The sequence below is a fragment of the Phyllosticta citriasiana genome (genome assembly GCF_038021145.1).
Source record: "Phyllosticta citriasiana strain CBS 120426 chromosome Unknown IWZ02scaffold_6, whole genome shotgun sequence".
NCBI classification, from domain to species: Eukaryota; Fungi; Ascomycota; class Dothideomycetes; order Botryosphaeriales; family Phyllostictaceae; genus Phyllosticta; species Phyllosticta citriasiana.
The window spans coordinates 1698236-1722404 of record NW_027117283.1 but is presented as its reverse complement, the minus strand read 5'-3'; the positions used below and the strand labels follow the sequence as shown (position 1 = coordinate 1722404).

At 54.2% G+C, this 24169-nt stretch overlaps 8 protein-coding genes across 8 annotated transcripts; 3 read left to right on the top strand and 5 right to left on the bottom strand.

The window, feature by feature from the left end:
• Positions 1 to 203: 203 nt before the first annotated feature.
• IWZ02DRAFT_376554 (uncharacterized protein) lies at positions 204 to 1670 on the bottom strand (the record flags this gene model as incomplete). The annotated part of the gene is made up of 2 exons (XM_066764896.1): positions 204 to 1169; positions 1275 to 1670. The coding sequence occupies 2 exons, from the start codon at positions 1668 to 1670 to the stop codon at positions 204 to 206; spliced, it is 1362 nt and encodes a 453-aa protein (XP_066623309.1).
• Positions 1671 to 6156: 4486 nt separating this feature from the next.
• Positions 6157 to 6792, bottom strand: IWZ02DRAFT_433060 (uncharacterized protein; the record flags this gene model as incomplete). Its single annotated transcript, XM_066766260.1, has 3 exons — positions 6157 to 6388; positions 6460 to 6633; positions 6692 to 6792. The coding sequence occupies 3 exons, from the start codon at positions 6790 to 6792 to the stop codon at positions 6157 to 6159; spliced, it is 507 nt and encodes a 168-aa protein (XP_066623308.1).
• A 2669-nt stretch (positions 6793 to 9461) lies between these two features.
• On the top strand, positions 9462 to 10181 carry IWZ02DRAFT_433059 (uncharacterized protein; the record flags this gene model as incomplete). Its single annotated transcript, XM_066766259.1, has 2 exons — positions 9462 to 9800; positions 9879 to 10181. The coding sequence occupies 2 exons, from the start codon at positions 9462 to 9464 to the stop codon at positions 10179 to 10181; spliced, it is 642 nt and encodes a 213-aa protein (XP_066623307.1).
• A 55-nt stretch (positions 10182 to 10236) lies between these two features.
• IWZ02DRAFT_263463 (uncharacterized protein) lies at positions 10237 to 12064 on the top strand. The gene is made up of 2 exons (XM_066763377.1): positions 10237 to 10788; positions 10863 to 12064. Exons 1-2 carry the CDS (start codon positions 10552 to 10554, stop codon positions 11676 to 11678), a joined length of 1053 nt encoding a protein of 350 aa, XP_066623306.1. The 5' UTR covers positions 10237 to 10551; the 3' UTR covers positions 11679 to 12064.
• Positions 12065 to 13128, bottom strand: IWZ02DRAFT_263303 (uncharacterized protein). The gene has a single exon (XM_066763375.1). It carries the CDS (start codon positions 13011 to 13013, stop codon positions 12450 to 12452), a length of 564 nt encoding a protein of 187 aa, XP_066623305.1. The 5' UTR covers positions 13014 to 13128; the 3' UTR covers positions 12065 to 12449.
• Positions 12866 to 14495, bottom strand: IWZ02DRAFT_263430 (uncharacterized protein). The gene is made up of 2 exons (XM_066763376.1): positions 13618 to 14495; positions 12866 to 13442 (listed from the first exon to the last, which is right to left on the bottom strand). The coding sequence occupies exons 1-2, from the start codon at positions 14315 to 14317 to the stop codon at positions 13048 to 13050; spliced, it is 1095 nt and encodes a 364-aa protein (XP_066623304.1). The 5' UTR covers positions 14318 to 14495; the 3' UTR covers positions 12866 to 13047.
• A 5505-nt stretch (positions 14496 to 20000) lies between these two features.
• IWZ02DRAFT_490493 (uncharacterized protein) lies at positions 20001 to 21384 on the top strand (the record flags this gene model as incomplete). Its single annotated transcript, XM_066769666.1, has 2 exons — positions 20001 to 20298; positions 20690 to 21384. 2 exons carry the CDS (start codon positions 20001 to 20003, stop codon positions 21382 to 21384), a joined length of 993 nt encoding a protein of 330 aa, XP_066623303.1.
• A 253-nt stretch (positions 21385 to 21637) lies between these two features.
• On the bottom strand, positions 21638 to 23900 carry IWZ02DRAFT_261976 (choline transporter). The gene is made up of 5 exons (XM_066763368.1): positions 23391 to 23900; positions 23294 to 23341; positions 23169 to 23247; positions 23040 to 23106; positions 21638 to 22993 (listed from the first exon to the last, which is right to left on the bottom strand). The coding sequence occupies exons 1-5, from the start codon at positions 23580 to 23582 to the stop codon at positions 21805 to 21807; spliced, it is 1575 nt and encodes a 524-aa protein (XP_066623302.1). The 5' UTR covers positions 23583 to 23900; the 3' UTR covers positions 21638 to 21804.
• Between the last annotated feature and the right edge of the window lie 269 nt (positions 23901 to 24169).

Sequence of the window (24169 nt, the reverse complement as noted above, 5' to 3'; positions counted from 1 at the left end):
CGATGAAGAAGGGTAAAAAAAGAAAAGAAAAAAAAAAAAAAAAAAAACGCCCCCAGTCCCAACGAGGGAGCCGTTCGCGATGAGAAGAAAGATTGAAAAGACTTGAGCAATGCAAGCTCAACACGACGAGTAAATCAAGATGCTCAGCGCGGCCGTCTCATCGTCAGATTTATTTTCTTTGTGGTCCAATCTTGCGCTGGCAGCTAGCCGCCCGGCGCGCCGTTGTGCAACTTGAGATCCATGACGTACTGCATGAGGCTGCAGTCCTCGCATTTGACCAACGCCTGCAAAGCCTTGATGCGGCTGCGCAGCAGCTGATTCTCGTCGGCCAGCTGCTTCTTGTCCTTTTCCATTTGCTTGATGTAGGCCGTTGCACTGGCCAGGACTACAGCCTTGCTGGGCTTGCTGGGAGTTGGCAGGTCCTCAATGTCACCGCCGTCGCATCCGCGCGATGATTGCTGCAGTGCGGGCACGACTCGCCGCAGCGACTCGAGCTGGGTGTTGAGAGACTCACGGTACTTGCGTTCGACCTGGTTGTGGGGCAGACGACGACGGCCCTTGTTCTTGTTGTCTCCTTCAGTGGTGGGCTGGACGTTGGTGGTGTCCTCAGGCGAATGCGAGTCTGGGCTGCTCTCATTCTTCAGCTGGGTTTGCTGCTGTGGCTCGGGATCGGTTGCTGCAGATCCACTCTTGCTAAAGACGCGTCCCGAAGGAGCATCGCGGTTGGAGTCGCTCTCGCTACGCTTCAGCTTCGGTCTCGACTGGATCTCAACAATGCCCTCGGGCGATTCCTTCGATGGCAAGGGGTCAGGACCCGTCATATTAGCATTGTTCGGATCGAAGAGCGGCGCTTCGTCGGCGAAGAGGAAAGGCGCGCAGCCACCGTTGCAAGTCGAGGGATTGGGTGGGGTGCCCTCCTTTTTGTGATTGGGGCAGAGTGGGGAGGTCCAGCAGGCGGAGATGGAGTCGGCATTGTTGTTGATGCCGCCGCGGTTGCGCTTGGTGGTGAGGTCCGTTTCCTGAAACTCGTCGACCGTCTCCAAGGTGTTGACGATTTGCTTCGAAGACTGCCTCGAGGGCTGCTGCTGCAGCTGCAGCTGCGAGTAGGACAGGTCTTCAGCATAGGCCTGTGAGCGAGGGTCGGAAGGAAAGGCCTTGGCATAAGTTTGCTGAATGTCGGCAAGGGAAGCCGTGGATGGGCCCGGTCTTTGCTGTCTCGAAGATGAGGCGGCAGCGGCAGTGGGAGCCGTCGACGTCATGTGAGGGTTGGTGACGGTCGAGGAGCGGGCAGGTTCAAAGCGAGCCATGCGAGAGGGGTCGGTCAGGTCCACTTGGGTAACATCGTTGTAGTTTTCGGGCGAAGACTCGGATGTGGAGCCGGCGAGGGTGACGTTGCCGAGCGGCTCAAGGACCTCGAGGTCGCTGAGAAAGTAGTTGTTGGGGTCGTTGTAGAAGGCGTCGGAAAAGTACGTCTCCTGGCCGGCATTGTCGAATTGGGCAAAGTCGGAGGCTTGAGCAGTAACCGGGGCGGAGGCGTGAGAGGTGGCGGGGGCAGTCGAGGTGTTAGCGGGCTGGTTTTGGTGAGAGGAAGTCCTTGAGGGGAGGTCCCAGCGGTCGTTTTGCGAGTTGAGAGCGTCTTCCGGCAGGAAGGGGTTCCAGTGGTGCGCCATGGCTGTCGAGATGGGGTTTGGTGAAGTGGACAGTCGGGTCGGGCTCAGCGTGGAGGCAATGAATCAAAGGGCCCGGGCTGTGCGACGTGAGGGCTTAGGTAATCCAGGCCAAAGTTGGCAGACTTGGAGGCGGGTGGTGAGAGCTGAGGTGACGGCAGGCGGCGGGCGCGTTTAAGCGTTTGAAGGGCGGCTCTCAGTTGTAGAGGTGAGGAGGGATGGTGTGGCTCTGGGGGTCAAAGGTGAAGTGCATTCGAGCGCAGATGGTGAAATTTTGGGATGATGGTGCGCGTACGAGATAGGATGGGGGTGTGGATGGGATGGATGCGAGGTGGGATCCGCGGGAGTGGACTTGGTTGGTGAGCGAGCTGCCCCTCCCTTTTGACCAGGAGGGTGTATAGGGCCAGCAGAATATCACAGTGGTAGTACAGAGAGAGAGAGAGAGAGAGAGAGAGAGTGTGTGTGTGTGTGTAGGTACAGTGAGGTCAACCCCAAGAGGCGGCCGGCCAAGGGAGGCATGGATGGATGGATGGATGGATGGATGGGACTTGGGTTGTCTCCCACATCAGGCCACTTTTCTCGCCTATACGACAGGCGCATGCTCGCTCGCTTGGTGGTTCGATCGCACACTGGCTGCCTCTCTAAACTCCCGGTCGCCCTCCCTCTCGCCGCTCTCGACGCCATGCTCCTTGCTGTGCAGAACTGCGAACTGCCCGTCTGATGCGCAGCCCGTGCAACCAGAAAATGAAGTCGAAGTGGTAGTGGTAGTGGTAGTGGTAGTGGTAGTGGTAGCGGTAGTGGTAGTGGCAATATGACCCGAAGCCGCCCGCGGCCTCCCGTCTCCCGCGCCGGGCCCGGCCCTAGCAAAGCCACCGACTGACTAGCCGTGGCTGTTTCACTCCGTCATCAGGCACACTTTTGACAACACCACATGCAGTCCTCTCCTCTTTGCTGCACTTGTTGTTGACCCTATCTCCGCAGCTCACCATTATCCCCACTCTGCCGGCGCCAGGAAAAGATTGATTGCTGTCCCAAATCCAAGCAGGCGGGTCCAAGAAGGGAGGTGTGCTTCTCTCATTGTCTGGCTGTCTGCCCCTGCGCAGCTTTGGCTCAACCCGCCGCCGCCGCCGCCGCCGCCGCATTGCATGCAGCAATAGCCGCGCTGGGTCGCTCAAGGATTGTATGTGTGCGTGCATCTTTAGCCAAAGGAATGTGTCTCTGTTTTCCCCTGCCTGTCCACCTGCTTGCCTGCTTGCCCAAGCGCTGGTGGCAATTAGACAAGGACAAGGAGAAAAACAAAAAATAAAAAAAAAAATAAAAAAAAAATAAAAAAAAAAGGTTCGAATTTCGAGTCGGCACTGCCAGGGCTGTTGCTCGGATTTTCCGCCGCCTATGCCTTCCACTATACAAGAATAGTGGCCGCCCGAGCAAGAGTAGTCAGTGCAGAGTCCAAAAGAGACGATGGGATGGATCGCCCCGTGGTCCCTCTTTCGAGCGTAGATCTGTACGGACTTGGTTGATCCACGGCTCCTGCGTCGTCTCGTCCGTCTCCCGCCCGCCGCGCGCCCGCTGGCCGTCGGCCGTCTTTCCCCCCGCGGTTGAACCTCGCCCCTCCGTATATTTCCTTGTATCCATCCAACACCAATAGTCTCGACCTGAAATCAAGCCACCAAAAAGAAATCAGAAAAAAATCGAGATCCAGCTTCTTGCTCAGCAGTCTCGATCCTTTGTGTGTCTCCAACTACAGACATGCCGGCCAGCCAGCCCAGCCCATCCTCGAGCTCAGTCAGTCAGTCAGTCAGTCAGTCAAACCGAGACATACATGCAGACGACACCCAAGTACAAAGGACGTACGTAGGTCTCAGCCTTGCAGCGCCCAACTACTACCATCCAACCAGCGCACCGCCGCCCTGCCTTACTAAGTCAGGGTAACTCGACCACTCCACAAAGAGAGGTCTTCCGTCCGTCCGAGCGTCCGAGCCACTCCAACTCAGCGCCCGCCCACCCCCCGCCAGCAGCCTTTTCATCAGCCAGCCAGCTACCGCCACACATTCCTGCTCTCGTATGTAACTAGCCACGAGGGAGGAAGCCAGTTCCGCCCTTGGATGGACCTAGTCGCCATGTCAAACTGGCTCGCTGGATCGACGCGAGCTGCACCTCCTCGCCTGCCATGCGAGTTTGATGCTTGAACGTCGGCAAAGTGAAAAAATCACCTACGTAGGTACCCGTTCGCCTCGCCCTGCCAGCATACCTACCCACTTAGCCAGCCGAGTCGTGGAGATGCTGCTGCTCATGCATGCCGGCATTTTCTACACTCGGAACTTACGAGTGGCAACCAATGCGATCACCAATGATGTCTATTTCAAAGCAAAGCTCAGCAGACGACGACGACGAAAAGTGTGCGATCATGTGCTGTAAGCTGATGAGCCAAGATAGCTGGAGCAAGCAAGCCCGTATACAGATTGATCCAAGATTGCTAACACACAGCTGGCTGGCTGCATACATGCAGAAACAACACGGAAGGGAAAGTAGGGCAGCCAGGTAGGTAAAGTGGGTTAGTCAGTCGGTCAGTCGGTCATCTTCTGCCGCCCCCATATTTGGAATAGACCAAGAGTGATAAAAACAGTGAATGAAACAATTTAGAAGACGCTGCCCAGATGAAGATGTTCAGTAGACTGACAGCAGCAGCATGTTCGTATACAACCTCCACGTGGATCTACCCCAACTCCCATCATTCCCAGACAGTGAAGTATCCTCGCGAGGGGCATTACTGTGAGAGCCAAGGCAAGTAGGTACAGGTACAGGTACAGTACAGCATAACCCACGCACATGACAGACACAGAGCAAAATCCGATCCAACCCAACCCCAAAACCAAAACCAGAACAGAAATGAAGAAAGAAAGAAAGAAAAAAAAAAAAACCAAAAAATTGGATCCCCCAATATCCAGGCACGAACGCACACACACACACACACACACACACACACACGCACGGTAGGTAATCGTCGTCATGGTGGCGGCGGCGACGGCCCATCCCGCCCGCCCGCACGCATCATCCATCCGTCCCGCCTTCCCGTTCCGTCGAGGGCCCGGGGTCCGTCTCTCGTCTCTCCCGTCCCCCTTCTCTAGGTCCCTCCCTCCTCCTCTTCCTTCTTCCACTCGGTTCATCCCAGTAACAAAGTATCAGATGTACAGTCGTCCCTCGGGAAATGAAATTTTTTTCTTTTTCCTTTTTTTTTTTTTTTGGCATCCTTCCGGTCAGGAATGCAAGTTTCGACGAAGCACGCATTTCCACTTCCACTGCTGCCGCTACCGCTACCGCTACCGCTACCGCTACCACTGCCGCCGTCCCCGCTGCCCGCCGTTCGTCGCCACGACGAGACAGGGAGAGGTTCAATGTGTTTGTTTGTTTGCTTGCTTGCTTTCTTGCTTGCTTGCTTGCTGTCCATCTACCTGTCGGTCTGGCAGATCCAAATGTACCGTGCAGCCTACACTACATACACAGAGCATGCCGGACCGGACGGACGCGCACATGGTGGACGACGCTGTTGGCTGGCATTTGGCAGACGCCGTGACGTGGCCCAACACGTCGGCACCGTAGCGATGAGTGAGAAGAGGGAAGGATAAACGTCATTGGCGAGTCATGCATGGTATTAATGATTAATGAGGTGTCTGTTTGGCGACTAGTGCCGCTATTATAATCGACTCTCTTCTCCCGACCATCTCTCCCTCCCTTTTTTTTTTTTTTTTTTTCACCGGCCAGCCGGTTCTCCCCCGCCTATGCGAGCATTACTAGGATATTATTGTACAACGGAGGTTGTAGAGGGTGTGTGGGGAAGCGGGATTTGGAATGGATTGGATGAGTGGATGGATAGGCGGAGCAGGAGAAGGAGGGCGAACAAACGCCATCGCCGCCGTTGCAGCTGCCAATGCTGACAGGCTGAAAGGCACATAGATAGGCACGCTCTGGAGGATGGATGCTCGCTTTGCAGCGGCCTTTCCGTTCCGCTGGGTGGTCGAAATGCCATGCCACGGCGTTGCCATGCGGAGCGTGGATGCGTTGTGGTAGGTGTGGGTGGTGGCGCCGCAGCCCATGGGCATATTCAAATTTCTGGGACATTCCTAGGAACAGCAGTCAGGCGGCTGCTCCCACGAAGCCCGCCCTCGACGCTCGTGATTGGTCGAGATTGTGATGGATATGCTTGCTCTCTCGCAAGCGAAGGTCCCATATGCTCTCAGGTTTTTCTTTTTCGTCCGGGTGCAACAATGTCCTTCGTGCAGTGGCTGCAGATAGTCCATTTGCCGGAGCTAAGGTGCTACCTCTGCTCCAGCAGCAGCGACGGTAGGTGTGGGTGTGCGGCGTGCATGCCCAAAAGACGCCATTCTAGAGATTGCATACACGTGCGGCTGCTTTATCCTGGTAGATTCAAAGGTTCGAGATTCGTCCGCGCAAAATATAGGTGCATGATTGAGGCTGGCTTGGCGTCTCTTCATACCATGACGGCGAGGCCATCATGCTCTGCATCGACGGAGCTCCTGCTGATAAAGGACTTTGCGCTCTTCTTGGACGAAACATGGTGGGGCAGAATGGGCCGGTGGCAGAGCGGGCAGAACTCGTTCCAGCGGCAGTACCAGTCGTCGAGGCAATTCTGGTGGAAGACGTGGTTGCAGTCGAGGGCGCGCACCTTTTCCTTGTCCTCAATCTGCTCGAGACAGATTACACTGCAGGAACGCGTGTCAGTCTGGCAGACCCTCGGCCATGCTAGTGCCGGCACAATGACGCAGAGACGAACCAAGTCATGATTTCTGATTTGTATTCTGGGTGCGCCTCCTCGTGCTTGGCGCACCACGCTTTGAAGGCTTGCGTCTTGCATGCCCGCTCGAGATTCATCATGCGCCTTTTTTGCCCATCGCTTCTTTGACACGCGCCGTTTCTCTTAATCAGACGAGGGAGGAAGAAGGCGGTTCTGCGCGACGGTCAACGAGATGAGGGCGACAGACAGCCCAGGTCAAATTGGCACGCACGTGATGATCAAAACCAGTAGGATGACAGCAAAGAGGGCGGGTAGGAGAATGGTGACCACGGACGACGCATCTTTGCCGTTCTGGGATGTCTTGTCCGCCATGATGTGGCAAATGAGGGCCGGAAAAATGGGGGATTGGTGGGTGAAAAAGAGGGGAGGCTCTGGGGAAGGGCGGTTCTTGGGTCAAAGGTCTTGGTTGCGCTTGCACAGAAAGACTGAAGCCGCGACTTGGTGAATGTGAGGATGGCAAGAACGACAGAGTGATTGAATATGTACACGCGGTACGTCGTCGAGCTTGTCTGGCTCTGGTCGTCGAGGGCGCACAAGAGCCGAGTCTCACCTGAGCGTCTCCCGAGGGGTGGCAGCGGCCAGAAGAGCCTCGACTATTCAGACCTGGTTCTCGACGGGAGATCCGGCTGCACGGCAAGCTGCGCGCTCTTTGTTGCCGCGCAGTTGGAGTGAAGCGCTGGACGGCATTGGGCAAGGCTCGATAAGTTTACCTGCAACCCTGCCGCTGATTGAGCTGTTGAGCACAGTCCCTCTGAATGACATTGGCGGTGGTGAAAAGTAGGTGCCAATTCGGTTCAACAGATGTTAGCGGGCGATCAAGCCGGGGTTCTCCAAAAGTCCGGTCAGTTGATGCCAACCGCCAAGTTATCTCCTGACGGCCCAGGGTTTTTTTTTGTGCACTTGACGTGTTTAACATAGCAGAGTCACGGCACAGGAGGAGTCGACGACGCGATCGGCTAGCCAAGGAGTCGCGTGTGGTTTGTGGTCGCTGATCTGAAGACGTGTATCATCTTCCGTTGTTGATGAATCCATGAGAGCCCGACCTGTCAGCAAATGGTCCGAGTGGTCTCAACCAAAGGTGTTGAAGTATTTGTGATGTTGAAAGCGGGAGCGGAGCCCACCACCACCACCACCACTAAAGTGCACCAGCCTGCCATCGCAGGCCACCTACCGCCCCAGCACTTCTCTATGTCTTCCAACTCCATCACCAACCCGCGCCTCTACAACGCGTGGCTTCTACGACACCTCATGTCCACATACTTTTCTTCTCACTTCACACCAGTTCAGGATGCCGAAGGGCCGTTCCGTTGTGCCACAAAATCGTCTCCCTCCCGTCTCGCATTGCCGTCCCCGTCTCGAACTCCTCTCCCACCCACAGCAACGTTTCACGACTCGTCCTATCCAACCCGACCTCTGTTCTTTCTGACCGGCATTTTCCAAAGCGATGCAATGCGCAAAAATGCCGCGCAAGCTGCGAGAATCGCCCACATGGGCACTGTTTCCCCCGCCAGCCACTCCGACTTCCCCATCAAGCCACGTGGAGAAGTGGCGCAAGCCTCTATCTTGGTCTTTTTTTGGCAGTCTCGATTCTAGAACTCCAACAATTCATGGCTGATACCCACTTCTCTCAAGTCAAAGCAGGCTCCACACTTTTCTTTCTCTATCCAAGTCCCGCATGCTAGTCACATGTGTCACCCATCCTCCCGTCCGTCCGGGAAAGGCATGGGATACGATACAGTGCCAGCTGTGTTCGTCATACCTCTGAGTCTGTCGCGCTCCACAGCGCAGCACGAGGCTAGCCCTCTCCACGCGTACCGTACTTTCAGCCCCGTCGACTGTTCCAAATGCGCCACGATCCTGCGCCGGCGGCGACCTCCGCGTCCCAAGTGCCAAGTGAAAATCAAGACTTCTGCAAGTCAACGCCCTCTGCAGCGACGCTTCCTGCATACAGCCTAGTCGTTCGGCCGACGGAGATGCGGTCGTTGGCATGTCCAGCGTCGCAGCAGTGGCACCACCATCATCACGATCACGATTACGATTGCTCTTGTGGCGTTGTCTTCATCAGCAAAATGCCAAGTGACGCTCGAGTTGGAGGAAACCAAGTCCCGGCTCATCCGACCGTCTGGACATGTTCACAGGCGTCGAGAGGGTTGGCAGCTCGCCCACTTGCGCCTGCGCAACGTATTCTGCATAGCCCGGTATTTGCACCGCTTCATTACTGCCGCCTGCGCGCTTCTCCAGCACCTGTTCCACCCACGTTCAGTATACGAGCCCTACGCTCCTTGGCAGACCCCCTCGTCCCCGTTACGTTTGCTGTCACTCGCCCGCCCTTGCGCTCAATTATTCTGCCGCAATCTGGATTCCTCTCCTTTTTCCGCGATCCTGCCTCCCTCCCGAAATCGCGCCTAGCCCCGTCGTGTCTTCGGATAAGACCGGACAGCATACATCCGCAGGTCAGGATCTTTGATTGCGCCCTGTGGATGGGGCTCGGCCGACTTTGCGTCCGGAGCAGAAGTTCGGCAAGTCGTTTGAGTGATGTCTGCTCTTGCTCGTGTCAAGCCGCGCTGTCAAGCGTTTTGCTCACCCATGCCATGGATAAATGTTCGGGAGCTCTGCGAAGATAAGGATCAATTGCTGCTCCCAAAGTGCTAGCATTGGTCTCTACCAAAGTAGATCGCTGTCCACACGTGAATCTGGAGACTGTACACCGCATGATCCCAAGAGTCTGCTTCCACCGCGTGTTTGGCAGTGGGATGGTCAGAAGAACGACGGGTGGGGTGAACGACGGGTGGGGTGAACGACGTCGTTTGCCTCTCCGTTTGCCACTCCATTCCGCACTTCATTCTGTTTACGGGAGCAGTGTCGTTGCAAGCAAGCTCCTCAGCTGGCTTTTTGATATGAGCAAACAAGCCGTACACCCCAAACATATACCTGTTCCAAACACATTGTGACGCGAGTTCTTGCAAGCTGCTCCCCTTAGCATGAATCATGAAGGTGAGTCTCCCTTTGAAAATTGGCAATTTTCTCAACTTCACTCTCTGCTCCTCTCTGTTAGTACTGTCAAGTCCCCAGTCATGGAGCACATTGACGAACTGGGTCCACGATTCCTCTACCAAAAGACCGCAGAAATCAAAGGCATCATGGCCAAAAATAAAGCAACCCGCAAATTGCCTCCCAGCGAAACTAAAATTGAAGTGTTGGCTGGACAGAACCTCACCGTCTCTTTAGCGGGCAGCGACGTCAAGCTCACAATTCATCACGGTGGAATGGGGAAGCCGAGAATCTTTGGCGTTGGAACCAGCGAGATGAGAGCAGTGACGGTAAGTTTAGGGGACTGAAGCTTTCCTTAAGACGTCACATATGGGAATAGATATCCAGCTAACTGGTCTTTGAATTAGTTCAAACGTTCTGGGGATTCCAGCGTGCTGCTTCCGATGCATCGTTCTGGTGACACATTCGAATTCTTTAAGCTGCTCTGCGAAATCCGTGATCAGATCTACGGCGTCACCTTCCAGATGTCGCCCTCTCCGCCATCCTACCTGGACCCCGGGGAAGACACAACCATCCGCACTAAGAAATTCCACTTGAAGCGGCCCGTTGAGCCACTCTGCTTCCTAGCACGCCTGAGCAAGTCAGTTACCGGTGGTGGCGCAATCTCATTCGCGACCATGTCTGCGGCGACAAGAAAGCCTACGCACTAAGAAAGCCTACGCACTTCTCAAATCCATGGGTGTCGATGGCCTCAATACGTGGCCAGGCTCGCTGACCCTACACTTGGATGACTGGGAAATTGCGGACGGATTTAGGGCGTCCTGCCTGTGAGCGGAGAGTAGAGGATCATCAGCAGACTTTTGCAGTCGTTGACACTTCGTGTGCAAATGAGATGATTGGGCTCGAGTTTCGTCCGCGTCAGGAGGTGACTCCAAGGTGCGAGAGGTACGACGGGCACCTCTTAGAATCTGAGCAATCACCTGTGCCCACCTCAGCGCGGTCTCGGTGAGTCCTGACTTGAAATTCCTTCTCTTCCTCTCCCTTCTTTCCCCTCACTCCAACTTTGCCAATCCTTCCACTATGGCCTTACCTCCTTCTGACGCGACCGCTGAGCTCCCTGGATGTTCCCCCAGATCCGCCACCAATAGCAACGAGAACGCCAGCGACGACAAAGCAGCTCAAGGGACTACCGTCGTGTTGTCTCGCGGACAAGACCTCACCGTTGCGTTCGCGGGCAAAAATTTCAAGCTCAAAATCCAACATGACAAACTTGGGCAGCCGCGAGTCTTTGGCACGGGCGAGCTGATGCCCATGATGGTAAGACCCTAGTCATCCAAAAACAATGGAGAAGCATCGCCGCGCGTTCACTTACTTCCTTTTCTTCCATCCAGTTCAAACGCTCCGAAGATTTCGTCCTGGCACTTTCGACCCGGCGCTTCGACAAGGAATTCGAATTCTTCGGGCTCCCCGCCGAAGTTCGCAACATGGTGTACGGCTTCGTCTACCGCGCTTCTCCCAACCCGCCTTACACGCCGCGGAACGCATCGGAAGAAGAACATTCTCGCGTGCGCACCAAAGTGTTCAACAACAGACGTCCCCTCCACCCGATCAGGTTCTTGGCCAGAATGGCTGACCGGGACTGTGGCATTTCCTTCGTCAACAGGCAGGCGCTGGCCGAGACCACTCCCTTCCTTGTCCGCCGCAAGCATTGGCATGTCCGCGGTGATGCTCAGGTGCACGCTCTGCTCGGATCCATGGGCCCGGAAGCGCTGAGCACGTGGACCGGGCCATTGACGCTTCACCTGCGAAACTGGGAGTTCGACAGCAAGTTCCTGCGTTGGTCCTTTCTCGACCTCGAGCCAGGAGAGCGCCGCAGCAAAATCGAACGAATCAACATTGTCGCAAAGCCCCACCGCTTCTACCGCAGCGATTTCTTTCACCGTTGGGGCGGATATTGCCGGGATTATCCGCTGGAGACGCCTCTCGCTCGATTGCTCGAAGCGGGCAAGGGGAAATTCGGCAGCGGCCTCAAAATCCACTTTGACCCTCCGTTATGCCAGGAGCATCTCGAAGATGATGTTCATGCGCAATTGGAACGTGCGTTCAGAGGCGAGCCCTGGGAAGGAGGATATCTCGAGACGGGAGGAGACCCACGCCTTGTCGGTGAAGTTCTCGAGGCGATAGACAAAGCGCACGGGAACAGGTAGCTCTGGGCCCTCGCGACACGGCCTTTGCAACATCGAGGATGTGCTTGTTGCTGTACCGCTGAGGAAAACGGGCACCTGTCCACTGTTCACACCGTGAAAGAGCCGTCGCGTCGAATCGGGTTGCGTAAACAGAAAGAAAGAAAAGAGAACGTAGCAAGCGGATGGCAAGAAAACCCTTCGATACCCTTATGGCTACAAATCTGTGCAGCGTTTTACAGTCCAAGGGCGCCGTGCCCGAACGCTGTGACCAGAGGATAGGGGATACGAAATGACCTAGCAGCCAAAGAAAGAAGCATCCTATCACAGAATCCAATCATTCAGCCAGACCGTTCCATCAATCAGTGACTCTTCATACCGCCCCACCGGCATTCAGTCCTCGCATCTTTGATCAGCCTCACAAAAGACGCGTGCACAGCACGAATTCATCACCAAGCCCTTTTGTATTCCTACTACCTATATCTAGAAACCCAAGACTAACGGCACTCCCCGCTACCGCCATTACAAAGACGATCGTCATCAACAAAATCTCCGCTTTCGCTTTCGCCTTCGCCGCCAATCATATATACCTGGGTGTCTGCTCTCAACCATCTACATAGATGTACCTGGTATCCCGCAATGCTAGTAGCTCGTAGTCGTCGACTAATGGTCGTGGTCAGAATGGCGGCAGCGGAGCCAACCAAGCCAAACGTGCCATGCCATGTCGTCAAAGTGTTGGTGGTGGTGGTGGTGATGGGCGCCGTAGCCACAACCCACACGCATACACACAGTGTACTAAAAGGGTTGTATGTGGATAGATGTGGAGAGCAAAAGAAGAAGAGAAAGGAGAAAGAAGAAGAAGAAGGAGAAGAAGAAAAAGAAGAAGAAGAAGAAGAAGAGAGAACCCCCACGTGTTGCAGAAATATTTCTTGTTTCCTGTTGCCTGTTTCCCACTGTGTGTGTGCGCGCGCGCAAAGTGCCTTCCTGAAACAAATCGAGCCCGACAGAACCGAATACGCTGCTTGGTAGGAAAGGAAAAAAGTAGCAAAAAGAAGATGAAGATGTTGATGTTGATGTTTTCGAATCGGCCGACCGAGCGAGCGAACGGTGTGACGCGGACATAGGCGCGCGCGCGATTATTGCCGCCGTCTCCAACCCTCCCGCTCCGCTCCTGTGCATGAGAAAGCTAGTGGCCAGCTGGTTCGCTGAATGGCGGTGAGTGAGAGGCGGAGGGGTCGTGGGACAAAAGATCGATACCGTACTCCCCTGAGTCCTCACTCTTTCTATCTGCATCTGCGACTCGGCTCGCTCCACATCGCCGCAACATCTTCCACTTCTCAGACACGCAAGCTCGCACATTCACCTACTCCACTGCTTCTCTCTGCTCTCAAGCTTACGTCGGACTGTTGCTGTACGACGAGGTACGGCTGCCCATGCTTTCTGGGCTGCTGCTGCTGCGGCCGCCGGCGCTCGCCGTCCCCGGACTTCTTGCGTCGCCCGTGGCACCGGCAGCGCCAGCACCCGCGGCCGCCGACGCCGGTGGCTTGCTCATGGCAAAGTAAACCTCTGCGCACAGCGCCGGATTGTTGATGATCATGTCCTGGGCCCACTTGAGGCGACGCTCACGCTCCGCGGCCTGTGCAGCCAAAAAGTCGGGTGAGGCGCCAGGAGCGCAGCCAGGGGTAGGGGGCTGCGAGGCGGCAGCTTGCTGCTGGCGGTTCAGCCGCTCATCTGAGAGCGCTCGCATCTCGAGCTCGGCTGTGACTTGGCTGATGTAGGATTGGTCGGCTACAGCGGGCATGGGACCGTGTCAGCGAACTTTGTGGAAGAATACGGTCAATCAATTTGGGTAGTGGATGTCCGCCGTCGTCTCAGTGTGTTTCTTGCTTTTGTATTTGTCCAACAGGCTGGTGAGCCGGACAGACGTGCATGGGGAGGTGGTCAATAGGAACGGGTCAGTTACCACCTTGCATTGCGTCTGTGCATGCTTCGCTGTTGATGTATTCATCCCATCGTTGTTGCACCGATGTGCGTCGGACATTCCGACCGCTGCTGCACCAGCTCGGGTCTTGATGGCTGTCGTGGCGCTGAAACGGCGGCGGGACTGGTGTGCTTGAAGTGCGAGCATGATGGTGTTGGTGGTGATGCTGTTGCTGTGGAGGCACGCTTTGCGGGTACGCATATTGCTGATACGGTTGAAATTGAGGCCCATACGACGCGCTACGTTGGAAGCTGGAGGAGAAAGAGTCGGCATTCATCGATCCATTGGGCTGTAAGTGTTCCGGCTTCCAGGTGCCTCCATACTGAGAAGCATACTGGGGTGGGTTAGGAGCCGCGTATGGGTTATAAGAAGGTTGATGATGGTGGTGGTACATGGTGATGAAGTTTGGCACGAAACGAGAGAGAAGCTGGTGTTGTGCGAAATACGCAATGCTCTTGAAGCTTGCGTCAGGGGGCTGCAACAGAGGGAAGCGCCTGAAGGATGCTCGGTGTCTGCTAGCGAGGAAGGGGTGTGAAGAAAGCGTCTTATATGCAAGAAAGGGGCGGCTGAGAGACAGCGATCCTTTCGAGCCCTGATGGTCTGATCCAGAACTCGGATGGCATTCTTTGAGAATTGGACCGACACGACAATCGGCGATGGGATTTCTGATCTGACGCAACATGGGATTTTTGGGCCAAAAGTCAGATCTGCAGTATCAACGTCCGATGCGTTTGGCTTTGAGATCTACCGGCTAAGCACGGGCCAAGCCAGCTGCAGAGTCCACGGGAACCCTGTAGCTCCAATTCTTTAACCGCAAAGAAACGAGAGCCAGATCATTATTCGCAGCCTCCCGACAATACCGATTGGCCAATCTTTTTCTCCAACTGGAGCACCTGGGAAGCCCTCCGGAGAGCCACGCGATGAGCTTGTAGCGACACCCTTGGAATTCTCCACGCATTTGGCCGAGGGCTGGACTCTTCGCTCTACAAGTCCTTCTCGGCTAGGTCAAGTCAGTGAGATCCCAAGTTGTCCGGACCAAGGCGCACCGTTGTGACAGACAAAGCATGTGTGCCGATTGAACCATGTTAGTTGATTGTGTAGCCAGTTGAAGCCATTGAGTGTGGACACGACATCGAGCTCCTAGGGCATTGTTCAACGGTCTGTAGCCAAGCGGCTACGATCGCCTTTGCATAATGGCGTTGCCAAAGGCCAACATTTAGGTCAAAGCGCATGGGGATTTGAAAGGCCCAGTGCTTGCGCTTTAGCGACACGTGCAGCGACATCCCAGGGAACTCGTACCACTTTCTAGGCTGCATCGGTGATGGACTCCGCATCAGTTCCCGAGGGCCGACTACGCGGAGAGTGGCTTGTTCAAGCAACCAATTGAATGCTTTTAAAGGGGAGCTGTGCAGTGCCAAACCGAATTGAAGCGGGAATGCAAGAGGATCTTTCAGCTTGGCAAGGTACATGGCAATCGCCACAATCGCGGGGTCTGATTCTCAAAGGATCAACGGCAACAGTCCCCAGTCTTTCGAGTAATTGTTTCATGCGGGTTCCTGGATAAGGAATGTTCCTGGAATCCAAACCCCACCGGGTGTGTCTACGAGTGATGTCCGACGATATGGACCCAACGCAGGATTGTTAGATTCGCGCAAGCCGAGGGTCAAGGCTCACAGCAGACGGAGGGCGCCGACAAGCAAGAGGTGGACTTTCCTGTTCCGTTCATCAATGAATCCTGCTGGATGACATTGTACATGGATGAGGGCTGTCGAGGTGAACAGGAGTAGTGAGACATTCCATGGTCTTTTTAACACTGACAAAAGACTGACGTGTTGACGCTGTCGAGAGGCACAGCAACGACCCACAGAACCCAATCTTCATGCCGAAACAGCCCGGAAGAGTGTTCCATGCATGTCAACGTGCCGCGAGCTGCAGCGCCAGTGGACCGCTCAACAACGGGCTCGGTAGTCTCATGTGGCTTCGGCAGCATGTCGTGACGCCTTTGGTCCTTCGTCGCCGGTGCTCTGCTTTCGGGCAATCATAAGCTGGCCGCAGGAGATAAGCGCGTTTTCTGCGGGTCGACATCAGCACGAAAACGAGGACAGGCAGTATAGTCGAAGCTCGAGCCAGAGCTTGGGTGCTCGACTCTCTCGAAATCCAGAGTGCAACACAACTCGTTGACAGGTATCGGTAAGCCTGAATAGTCAACCAACACCTAGATGTAGTCACCCGCTGAAATATTCTCAAGCTCTTGATAAGGTGTATGGATGATATCATGGGCTCCCTCTAGTCATGGGCTCGCTGGTGACAGTACCCCATCGGCGATCTGGGTAATGAGCTCGCTCGGGCTCGGATAACACGCGGAGAACCGTGGCCAAATTTTCGAGGAATGTGAAGTTGAAGGCGGGGGCGGCGATGAAGGGCTAGGTCATTGCGGGCCTGAAAGTCAGCATTGCCTGCGCCGGTTCAAGCAAGTTGAAGGAATCGTCGAAGGAGTCGAGAGTTAACGAACGACGGTGGTAGCCACACGCAAGCGGGGATTAGCGCGGTCCAAGGTATTCGGCCCGCTGCCGAAACCCGAAAGTCTCGGCCTCTGGGCATTACAGGCGTCCGATCCACCCCGCACGTCAGGAACTTTGTTGCATCGCCTCGAGGCACGAAGCTGGTCGGATCTGCAGGATTGTAAGGTCGACCAAAAGGCTCTCAGCCATGGTTAACGAGTGAAGCATCAAGACGGGCGATTCCGTTCCGCCGGTCGCGACTTTTCAACAGGTGGAGGCGGTGGCAGAACTGCGGCAGCTATACCAGATTGAGTGAGCGGTGGCAGAAAACCGCTGAGTCATTGGCCTGCTACTCTAAAAATTCCATCGTCGAGTCTCCATCTTCTCTCTTTTCCTCCAAGAGTCGCCCTCGCCAATGCCGCGTTTCTTTGCTCACACCAGACTCTGAGCCTCGCCTCAGCTGTCCCACCTTGCAAATGAGAAATTCGGAGTAATCTTCAACTGCACACGGCCACCGTTCGGATCCTCGTGTGATGGGCGCTCTGGCTGCTGCCCGTGAGGGCTTGGCGTGAAATCACGCTTGCATTTGGCATCAGAAATACCAGGGACAGCCGGCTGTAGTGCCTCCGGGCGCTGCATACTGTGTCTGCACCCCTATGGGAGTCAATGCGAAGATTGTGTGCGCGCCCAAGCGCGCGACACCTCAGTGCAATACGCGGCGTACCGTCTTGCGGTATCATTCGATTCCGATTACTCTGGCGAGGTCGACTCTTCAACCTTTTCTTCTTTCAACGTAAGTCAAATCATGTCGAGTAGCGCAACAGTCAAGTTCAAAGGATACTACTAATAATGACCGAGTCCTAGAAAGTACTTCCTCGACTCTATCCTGGTCGTGATGCACGCCCACCATTGCGCCCCGATTCCTTTGGGAAGAAATGGAAATCTTTCTCTAAATATATCACCGTACAGTGTCTCTGGCCTGTCTGACTGTCATCATGATAGAATGCTCTATCTACAAGTGCTGCATTGTTTAGTTGGGCCAGTTTGGCTTCTTTGTGTACATCTTGAGATGTGATGTTGAGTCAGCGGCGCCCTCGAACGCATCGCTCTGTGTCCTCGGACAGCGTCGCGCAGGCTTTTACCACTGGATGGCCGCGTTAAGGCTGCGCAATGCCCGGCCCGGCCCGTTGCATCGTGTCGAAGCCAAGGAGACCCTGAGCGGTGCAAATCCCCGTATTTTCGACCCTTTTCCCGTCTAATCAAGGACTACCCTCCCCGGATCTACACCCCTGGTATAAACTCGCCGAAGATCGAGGTCATTAGAGCAATCGGTCGATGAAGCAGGTGCACGGGCAAAGGCAACATGGCGCAGGGTCAGTGACGAAGAAATTGTTCTCGATGAGCTCGAAGATGGACATGGTCATTTGCTCCAAGGGAGTACTCCTACTCCTCGCGCCTGATCACCCAATCCTCATTTGCTTAGCTTGAAAAAAATACACCAATTTTTAGTTCAATATCCACCTTACTCGTGTAGCTACTCCTCATTGTGTGAGTTTTTTCAATGGGTCGCAGGTTATCATGCTGAATAGACTCACACCATCCTTCATTTCACAACCCCAAAACGCCCCATCCCAAGCCGTTCGAATCCATGGTGGTTTCTGCGATGACAGTGCTCAAAATAGCTTGTGCTTTCCGCACGCATCACCAAAAGTCTTGTTCCTTGACCTTGTCTCAGATCCTTGTCTTGTTTCGACGGGCTTCACTGACAAACTTTAAGTCAGCCTCTCGCAGCTACTTCACTGAAGCTCTCGACTGCCCAACACTCGCTGAACCTCTTCCCAGTACGGTGATCAGTCTCAGGAGCCTCATCACAGTCTTCAGCGCGCCTTTGGACAAAGCCTTCGCCCGCTTGTCTTCCACGCCATAGCAAACTTCACACACAACTTCCCAAACTCCAGACCAACACCGTCGCCCACGCTCCAAATGCCTTGCGACTTCGCAACTCTCCATCGCCACGCAGCAGACGCGCAACGCCTGTGGACGCTCACGACAGCTGCCGTTCGTCGCCTGCCTCTCTGGATGAAGATTGTTCTTGTCTTTCTTGCATTCCAGCTTCTCATGGTTGCTGTCGAGATGAACGAACAGGAGCAACTGTGGTTGGAGGCGAACAGCCTTCGGCGGCGCTTCTAGAATCGAGTCGTGGGTCTGAAGAAACATTAACACAGTCTTTGGAGGCCTCACGTTCAGAGCGTTCTACTAGCTTTGACGTTAGCTGAGCGTACATTATCGGAAGGAAAAGTTCTTATCTCAGCTGCCTACAACAACGCATGGAGAGGAGGCTGAATAGTTCGATTGCAGAGCAAAAGTATTTTGGCTCTCACCACCCGAACGGCATGCATGCTAATTGGCAGGAGGGCTCCAAGCAGCTACGCAAGTTTTCTAGCAGACGAGTAGCCGGGAAACACCAATGGACCACCAAACAGCATCAATAGGATCCTCCCGCGGTCAAATCAATGAAATCATTTGCCCACAACAAGTCCAGCAGGTCAAGCTCTTTGCGGCAGAAGCGCCAAGCCCCCAACAAGCCTGAAAACAGTAAAACAACTGGCTGGCATGGTATTTATTCAGACTGAATTCTCCTTCTTCAAAGCCTCTCTGTCCCTGTTACATCTCTCTTGATCCTCCCTCGAAATATAAGCTGTGAATACTGTTTTCGTTTTGGTGTCATCCACGAAGAGAATTGCTTTTGAGCCCATTCTCCTTTCGCACATGATTCGGCAAGTGTAATCAGCGCTTCTTAAACGTTGCGATAGAATCAGAAGCGCGTGGATCGTCGCTTGGAAGTTCATTAGGTGTGCGTTGTGTGGTTGGAAAATCTGTTCCGTCGAAACTTTCCTCCCTCTTTAGCGACAACGTCGCACGCATCACTTTCGCAAGCGTCAAACAGGCCGACTGGGTGGTGGAAAGATGGCAACAGCAACCGGTCAGCCATTTGTATTTGCGCTTTCGGCTGGTGGTGGTGTTGCGAAGATTTAGTGGTAGTGGTGTATTTTGTTGGCGTCGTAGCGAAAGGTTGACTTGCGAGGAGACGGCGTTTTTTTTTTTTTTTTTTTTTTTTTTGGAATTTTGGGCCCATGTATCTGTGTCTGTGTTGTCGACTTTGTGAAGGGAGAGAAATAGGACTGAGGAGTGCCTGCCTGCCTGCCTGCTGTGCCGGTGGGCGGGTTATTCGGCATTGTTTTGCTGTCGGCGCCTGTTGTACGCTCGTTGTGGGCGCGATCTGGACATTCACCACAACACCACACACTCTCGTACACCTTAACCTGAACATCGCATCGACCACTCGGTAAGATCAACCTTGCTACTTTTCTACAGTCTCTGACCTCTAGCGTTACTGACCAAACTCACGATTTAGCTCTCAATTCTCAGACAGTTTTGCCCCCAACGCACTAGCCACCAGAGACAATGACGTGAGTCCAGATCGCTGCAGAGAGTTTTGCCAGGCAGCATTCTCACTGATCTTATCACAGTTCTCTTTTCAAATGCAACGGCTGCTGGAAGACTTTCAAGCTTCAAGCCTCGCTTGACCAACATGTCAGGGCGAAACACAGCAACGGCTTAAACACGGGCTCTAGATCCGAGAGTCGCAGTAAAAACAATCTCATTAACTAAAAGAGAGTGAAGCTGGGTGATTATTCTAAGCCACTACGTTAAATGTCCATCGCTGAGCTTAAGGAATACCGTAATGGCCTTCCCACCGGGCAGACTGTGATCAGACATCTCATTAATGAGCGTCGCTGTCTCGCCTGTTAACAAATCGCCTACAAGAAGTACAATTAAGATCATCCTCTCAGGACTCTCTGAATGCCGAAGGAAGAGCTGCCGAACATCAAGAGTAGCAGCGGTCACATCCACAAGAACTCCGGTGCACACGGCCAGAAGAACGTCAATAAGCAAGTCACTGCGGGCCCTTCCAAAAGCAATCCTAAGCAAAACCAGAAGGATGCCGCGGAGAAAGAGACACCAGTCCCTCCTACGAGTCAGCTGACAAGGGACCAAAAGAAGTTCACTAAGAAGGGTAAAACCACTGCACCCCAAAGCCAGACTTCAGGACACATCAAGTTAAGCACGGCGGATACTGTCAAATTCCAGTCGGAGCCAGGTCAGACCTACTCAGCTAAGCAAAAGAATGTGGCCACTCTAAACAACTAACCAAAGAATGAATAAGTGGAGGCTACTACGTAGGAGATCGCGACCGCTTCTAAGAATACGAAAAAGGATAGGAGAACTGATACCGATAAGAAGAACGCAGATACTCCTAAGAGCCAGCCGAAAAAGCACTAAGCGAAGGACACGAAGGGGAAGGCTACAGTCTCTTATAAGAGTCAGAGCCCTCGTGATTAGAAGACTAAAGTAAAGCAGAAGGTCAAGGCGTCTACTAAAAGCCACTCCACGTAAGGTTAGAAGAGGGTCATCGAGCATAACCCTATCACTATCCTTAAAAGACAGCCTAAAGAAGACCAGCAGGATCTAAAGAGTAAGAAGTCTCATAGCCAAGAAACCTAGCCACTTCCAAGAGTCCAGCACCAGCCCAACATGGTACGACTCGCCCCCCATCGACACCCGCTGCGAGTGCTGCAACGTCAACTTCGGAGGCCTCCTCGCCCTCAAGCGCCACATCATGGATTCGATGCAACACTGGGCCTGTCTGGCATGCCCTTACGGCATTTCTACAGACTTTCACTCTGAGAAGGACCTGGCAGAACACTTCGAGATCTACCATCTCCCCGCCTACATCCCTTTCTCGAAGACTAAAGCTAAGTACTATAAGACACCGACTTTCTGTGCGCGTTGCGCTATCCCGACTTTCCCCTCGGTCGTAGCTGCTCAGGACCACTTCTATCCGCCCACGCAGCTCTCGTCTCCAGACCGCGAGCACTTCCCGTGTCAGCGCATGGCGTCCGTCGGCGGCTGCATCTTTGACGGCAAGACCGCGAATGACTTGTATCGCCACTGGGCGGAGAGCGACCACGCACTTCTCTGCAATGGCTGCGATGGCTGGTTCCGGTCCGGAGAGGAGCTGTTGGCCCATTGGGAAAAGGAGGGTGCGTGTCGGGTGTTTGGTACCACCTGGGGCGAACAGGTCGAGCAAAGGGCCTGGTGTGAAGAAAACCACATGCAGTTCGAGTGGGAGGATGGCATGGAGGGTCTGGGTTTTGGTGAAGGAGGAAGCGGAGGCGATAATTGAAGAGGGGGGAGAGAGCAACGATGACTTAGGTGTTGAGTAGGAAGTTAGAGGGGTGGGATGCGTGTGGATGTGTGGTATACTTATCATATAGGAGAGAAAGGGAGAGCCTGTCGCGGTGTAACTTAGTGCCACAACAGAAAATCATGTACCCTGTACTGCTTTAGCCTTTCGAGGACTTGCGACGAAGCAGAAACAGCCGCCTGTCAACCAAAGACATTGACGAAGAGCAGCGCATCGAGAAAACCCAATCCACACATCTCAATAGCCGGAAGAGTAAAAAGTCGGCCAAACCGCGGCAGGACGATAGGTTTTGATTGACAATGGAGCAGAAGTAACAGAAAGCAAAGATATTTGCGGAACGGAGACAAAGAGAACATCAAACTTTTCGGCGTGTATTGTACAACAACAAAAGATCTCAATTCAATGCCCACGGCCACTCATGAATGCTGTTTCACCCAGTCCTTGCGGACCCACGTATCCGCGCCCTATTATCCACAGCCACCACGCGCCGACCAAGATGGTCAAGCTGCCGACGATCAAGCTGGAGTAGTTCATGTTCGAAGCGTAAACGGGCATGGAATACGGAAAGCAGTAGATGACGACGAAGGCGCAAATGTACGCACTCGACACGTATGGAATAATGTAGGCAGCCCGGCCCTTCAGAGCAAATGGGCCTGGTGCGAGATACTTGCGGCGAGTGAGGGCGTGAGGTAAGATGGCGGCAAGGTAGGACAGAGTGGCCAGGACGACGTAGGAGCCGATAAAAGCGTTAAAGGCCGTGGTACTACCGACGTAGATGGCGCCGAGGACGGTGCAAATGATGCCGCAGACGAACGTCGCGGCGAAGGGGTTCTTGTGCCGCGCGCTGATGTTGCCCATGGTTGCGCTGAAGGGCGTTGCGCCGTCGCGCGCAAGTGTCCACAGTATACGGCCTGCTGTGATGTATGTGCCGATGCAGGTGCAGACGGTAGGCAAGAAGACGACGATGATTAGACCAAGGGCACCAGTGCGAGACAAGGTGGCTTGATAGTACAGCTCGGCGAGAGGAGAGGTATACTTGTTGGAGAGGAGGGCCTCAAAATCAGATATCGAGTAGAAGATTGCGACCAGATAGATGAAAGCGGTGGTGAGGCCGACGACCATCTGGGCGGCTATGGCTTTGGGGACGTTGGTTGACGGCTTGGGGATCTCTTCAGCAAGGTGAGCAATACAGTCTGGCGTCCCGACTGCAAATGAGGCGTTCAGCATGCCTGCAACGAAGACGAATCCGTCCGAAGTCCAGCCTGTCTGGTTCAGCCAGTCACACCAGACGAAATCGTTGCTGGCATGACCGCTTCCAGAGCTCGATGGCATTGTTGCGCACACGAGGGCCGTGACGAAGACACCCGCGAGAATCAGAAACAGCCCAATTTCGTTGATGGCTGGCAGCGCCCGGTTGGCGAAGAGCACAGTCAAGCAGCAACACCAAGTCATAATGACATAGACGACGAATGTGTGCCAGGCCTGGGGAACGAATGAGGGATGGAAGAGTCCGTACATAGCCAACATATCGTTCGCCAGGATTGAACTCATGCTGGCGCTTCCAAAAATCCAGGCAAAGAAGTTCCACCTGGAACTGGTCAGCCACGTCTTCTGCAGGATTGGGGCATACACACCATCCCGCAAAGTATCCCACAGCTCGGCCATATTTTGGACCCGCTGTAACTGACGCCCATTGATAGACTGAGCGAGATTTGAATCAGTTGCGCCGTACACGGTGACCGATGAATCTCACGAGAACTTACCGCCAGAACTCGAGGGGATAGCGGATACTAATTCGGCAATGCAAGCTGCAATCAACCAGTAGAAGAACGAAGCGGCAAACTACTCCAATCAGTGGTCTGAAGAGTGAGAAGCCATTTGACTTTACCAGCTCATAAATGACTCCTGGTGGTCCTCCGTTGACTAAAGAGACAACCTTTCCAAATTGGTCAGCCCTTGGTCGATGACGGGAGAGGGAGACAAACAATGCTACCACCCAAAGCAGCCCAAGTATTGCCTGTGCAAATGCCGACCGAGGCAGCGCTCCAAATGCTAAAGTTGCGTTCCAACTCTTGTGCGTGGCCAGATGCATTCAGGATGGTTCCACCCTCTCCATATTCAATCGCACAGTCTGCAGGGATGCCTTTGGGGACTTCATCGCTGGATTTGACCTTCATGACGAGCCTTTGGTCCACATGTCCAAATCAGTCGCGGTCGCAGTTCACTTGACAAGCAGCCGAAGACAGCTGAGGAGGACCATAGGATTATGTTGACAACATTGCATTATCCAGTTTGTTTCCTGTAGAAAGCCTTTGTCAAGAATCGCTGGAGCGGAGGTCGTATCAAGACAATCTAGCTGCTGATAGCAAGGTGACACGGGCTTGAGGGTAGCGCAAGCTTCCAGTTGAGCATGGCAAGATGTGCGCTAGAGGCATGCAGGCTAAGTCGTCTGCAAGAGATCGCAAGATGGCTCGTCGAATGATCAGACGGCTCCCACAGTGACATGCCGAGAGGGTGTGACAAAGCGCAGCGAGCGTATCATCGCGTCGACGTTGTTGGGCAAGAGGCGAGGTCGGAAGCGGTGCTCAAGTGGGATTAGCGTCGATGAGTCAGCCAAGTCACGCTCGTCGCGTCACGGCCGTGCTGTCCACCTCACGGCAGCATCCAACTACGCGCTCTGCTCCTCCACCACCTTGTGCTCGTACAACGAATCTTGGACCGCAGTGTCGGCAAAAAGCCAAGGCTTCACTGTAATGCGCTGGCT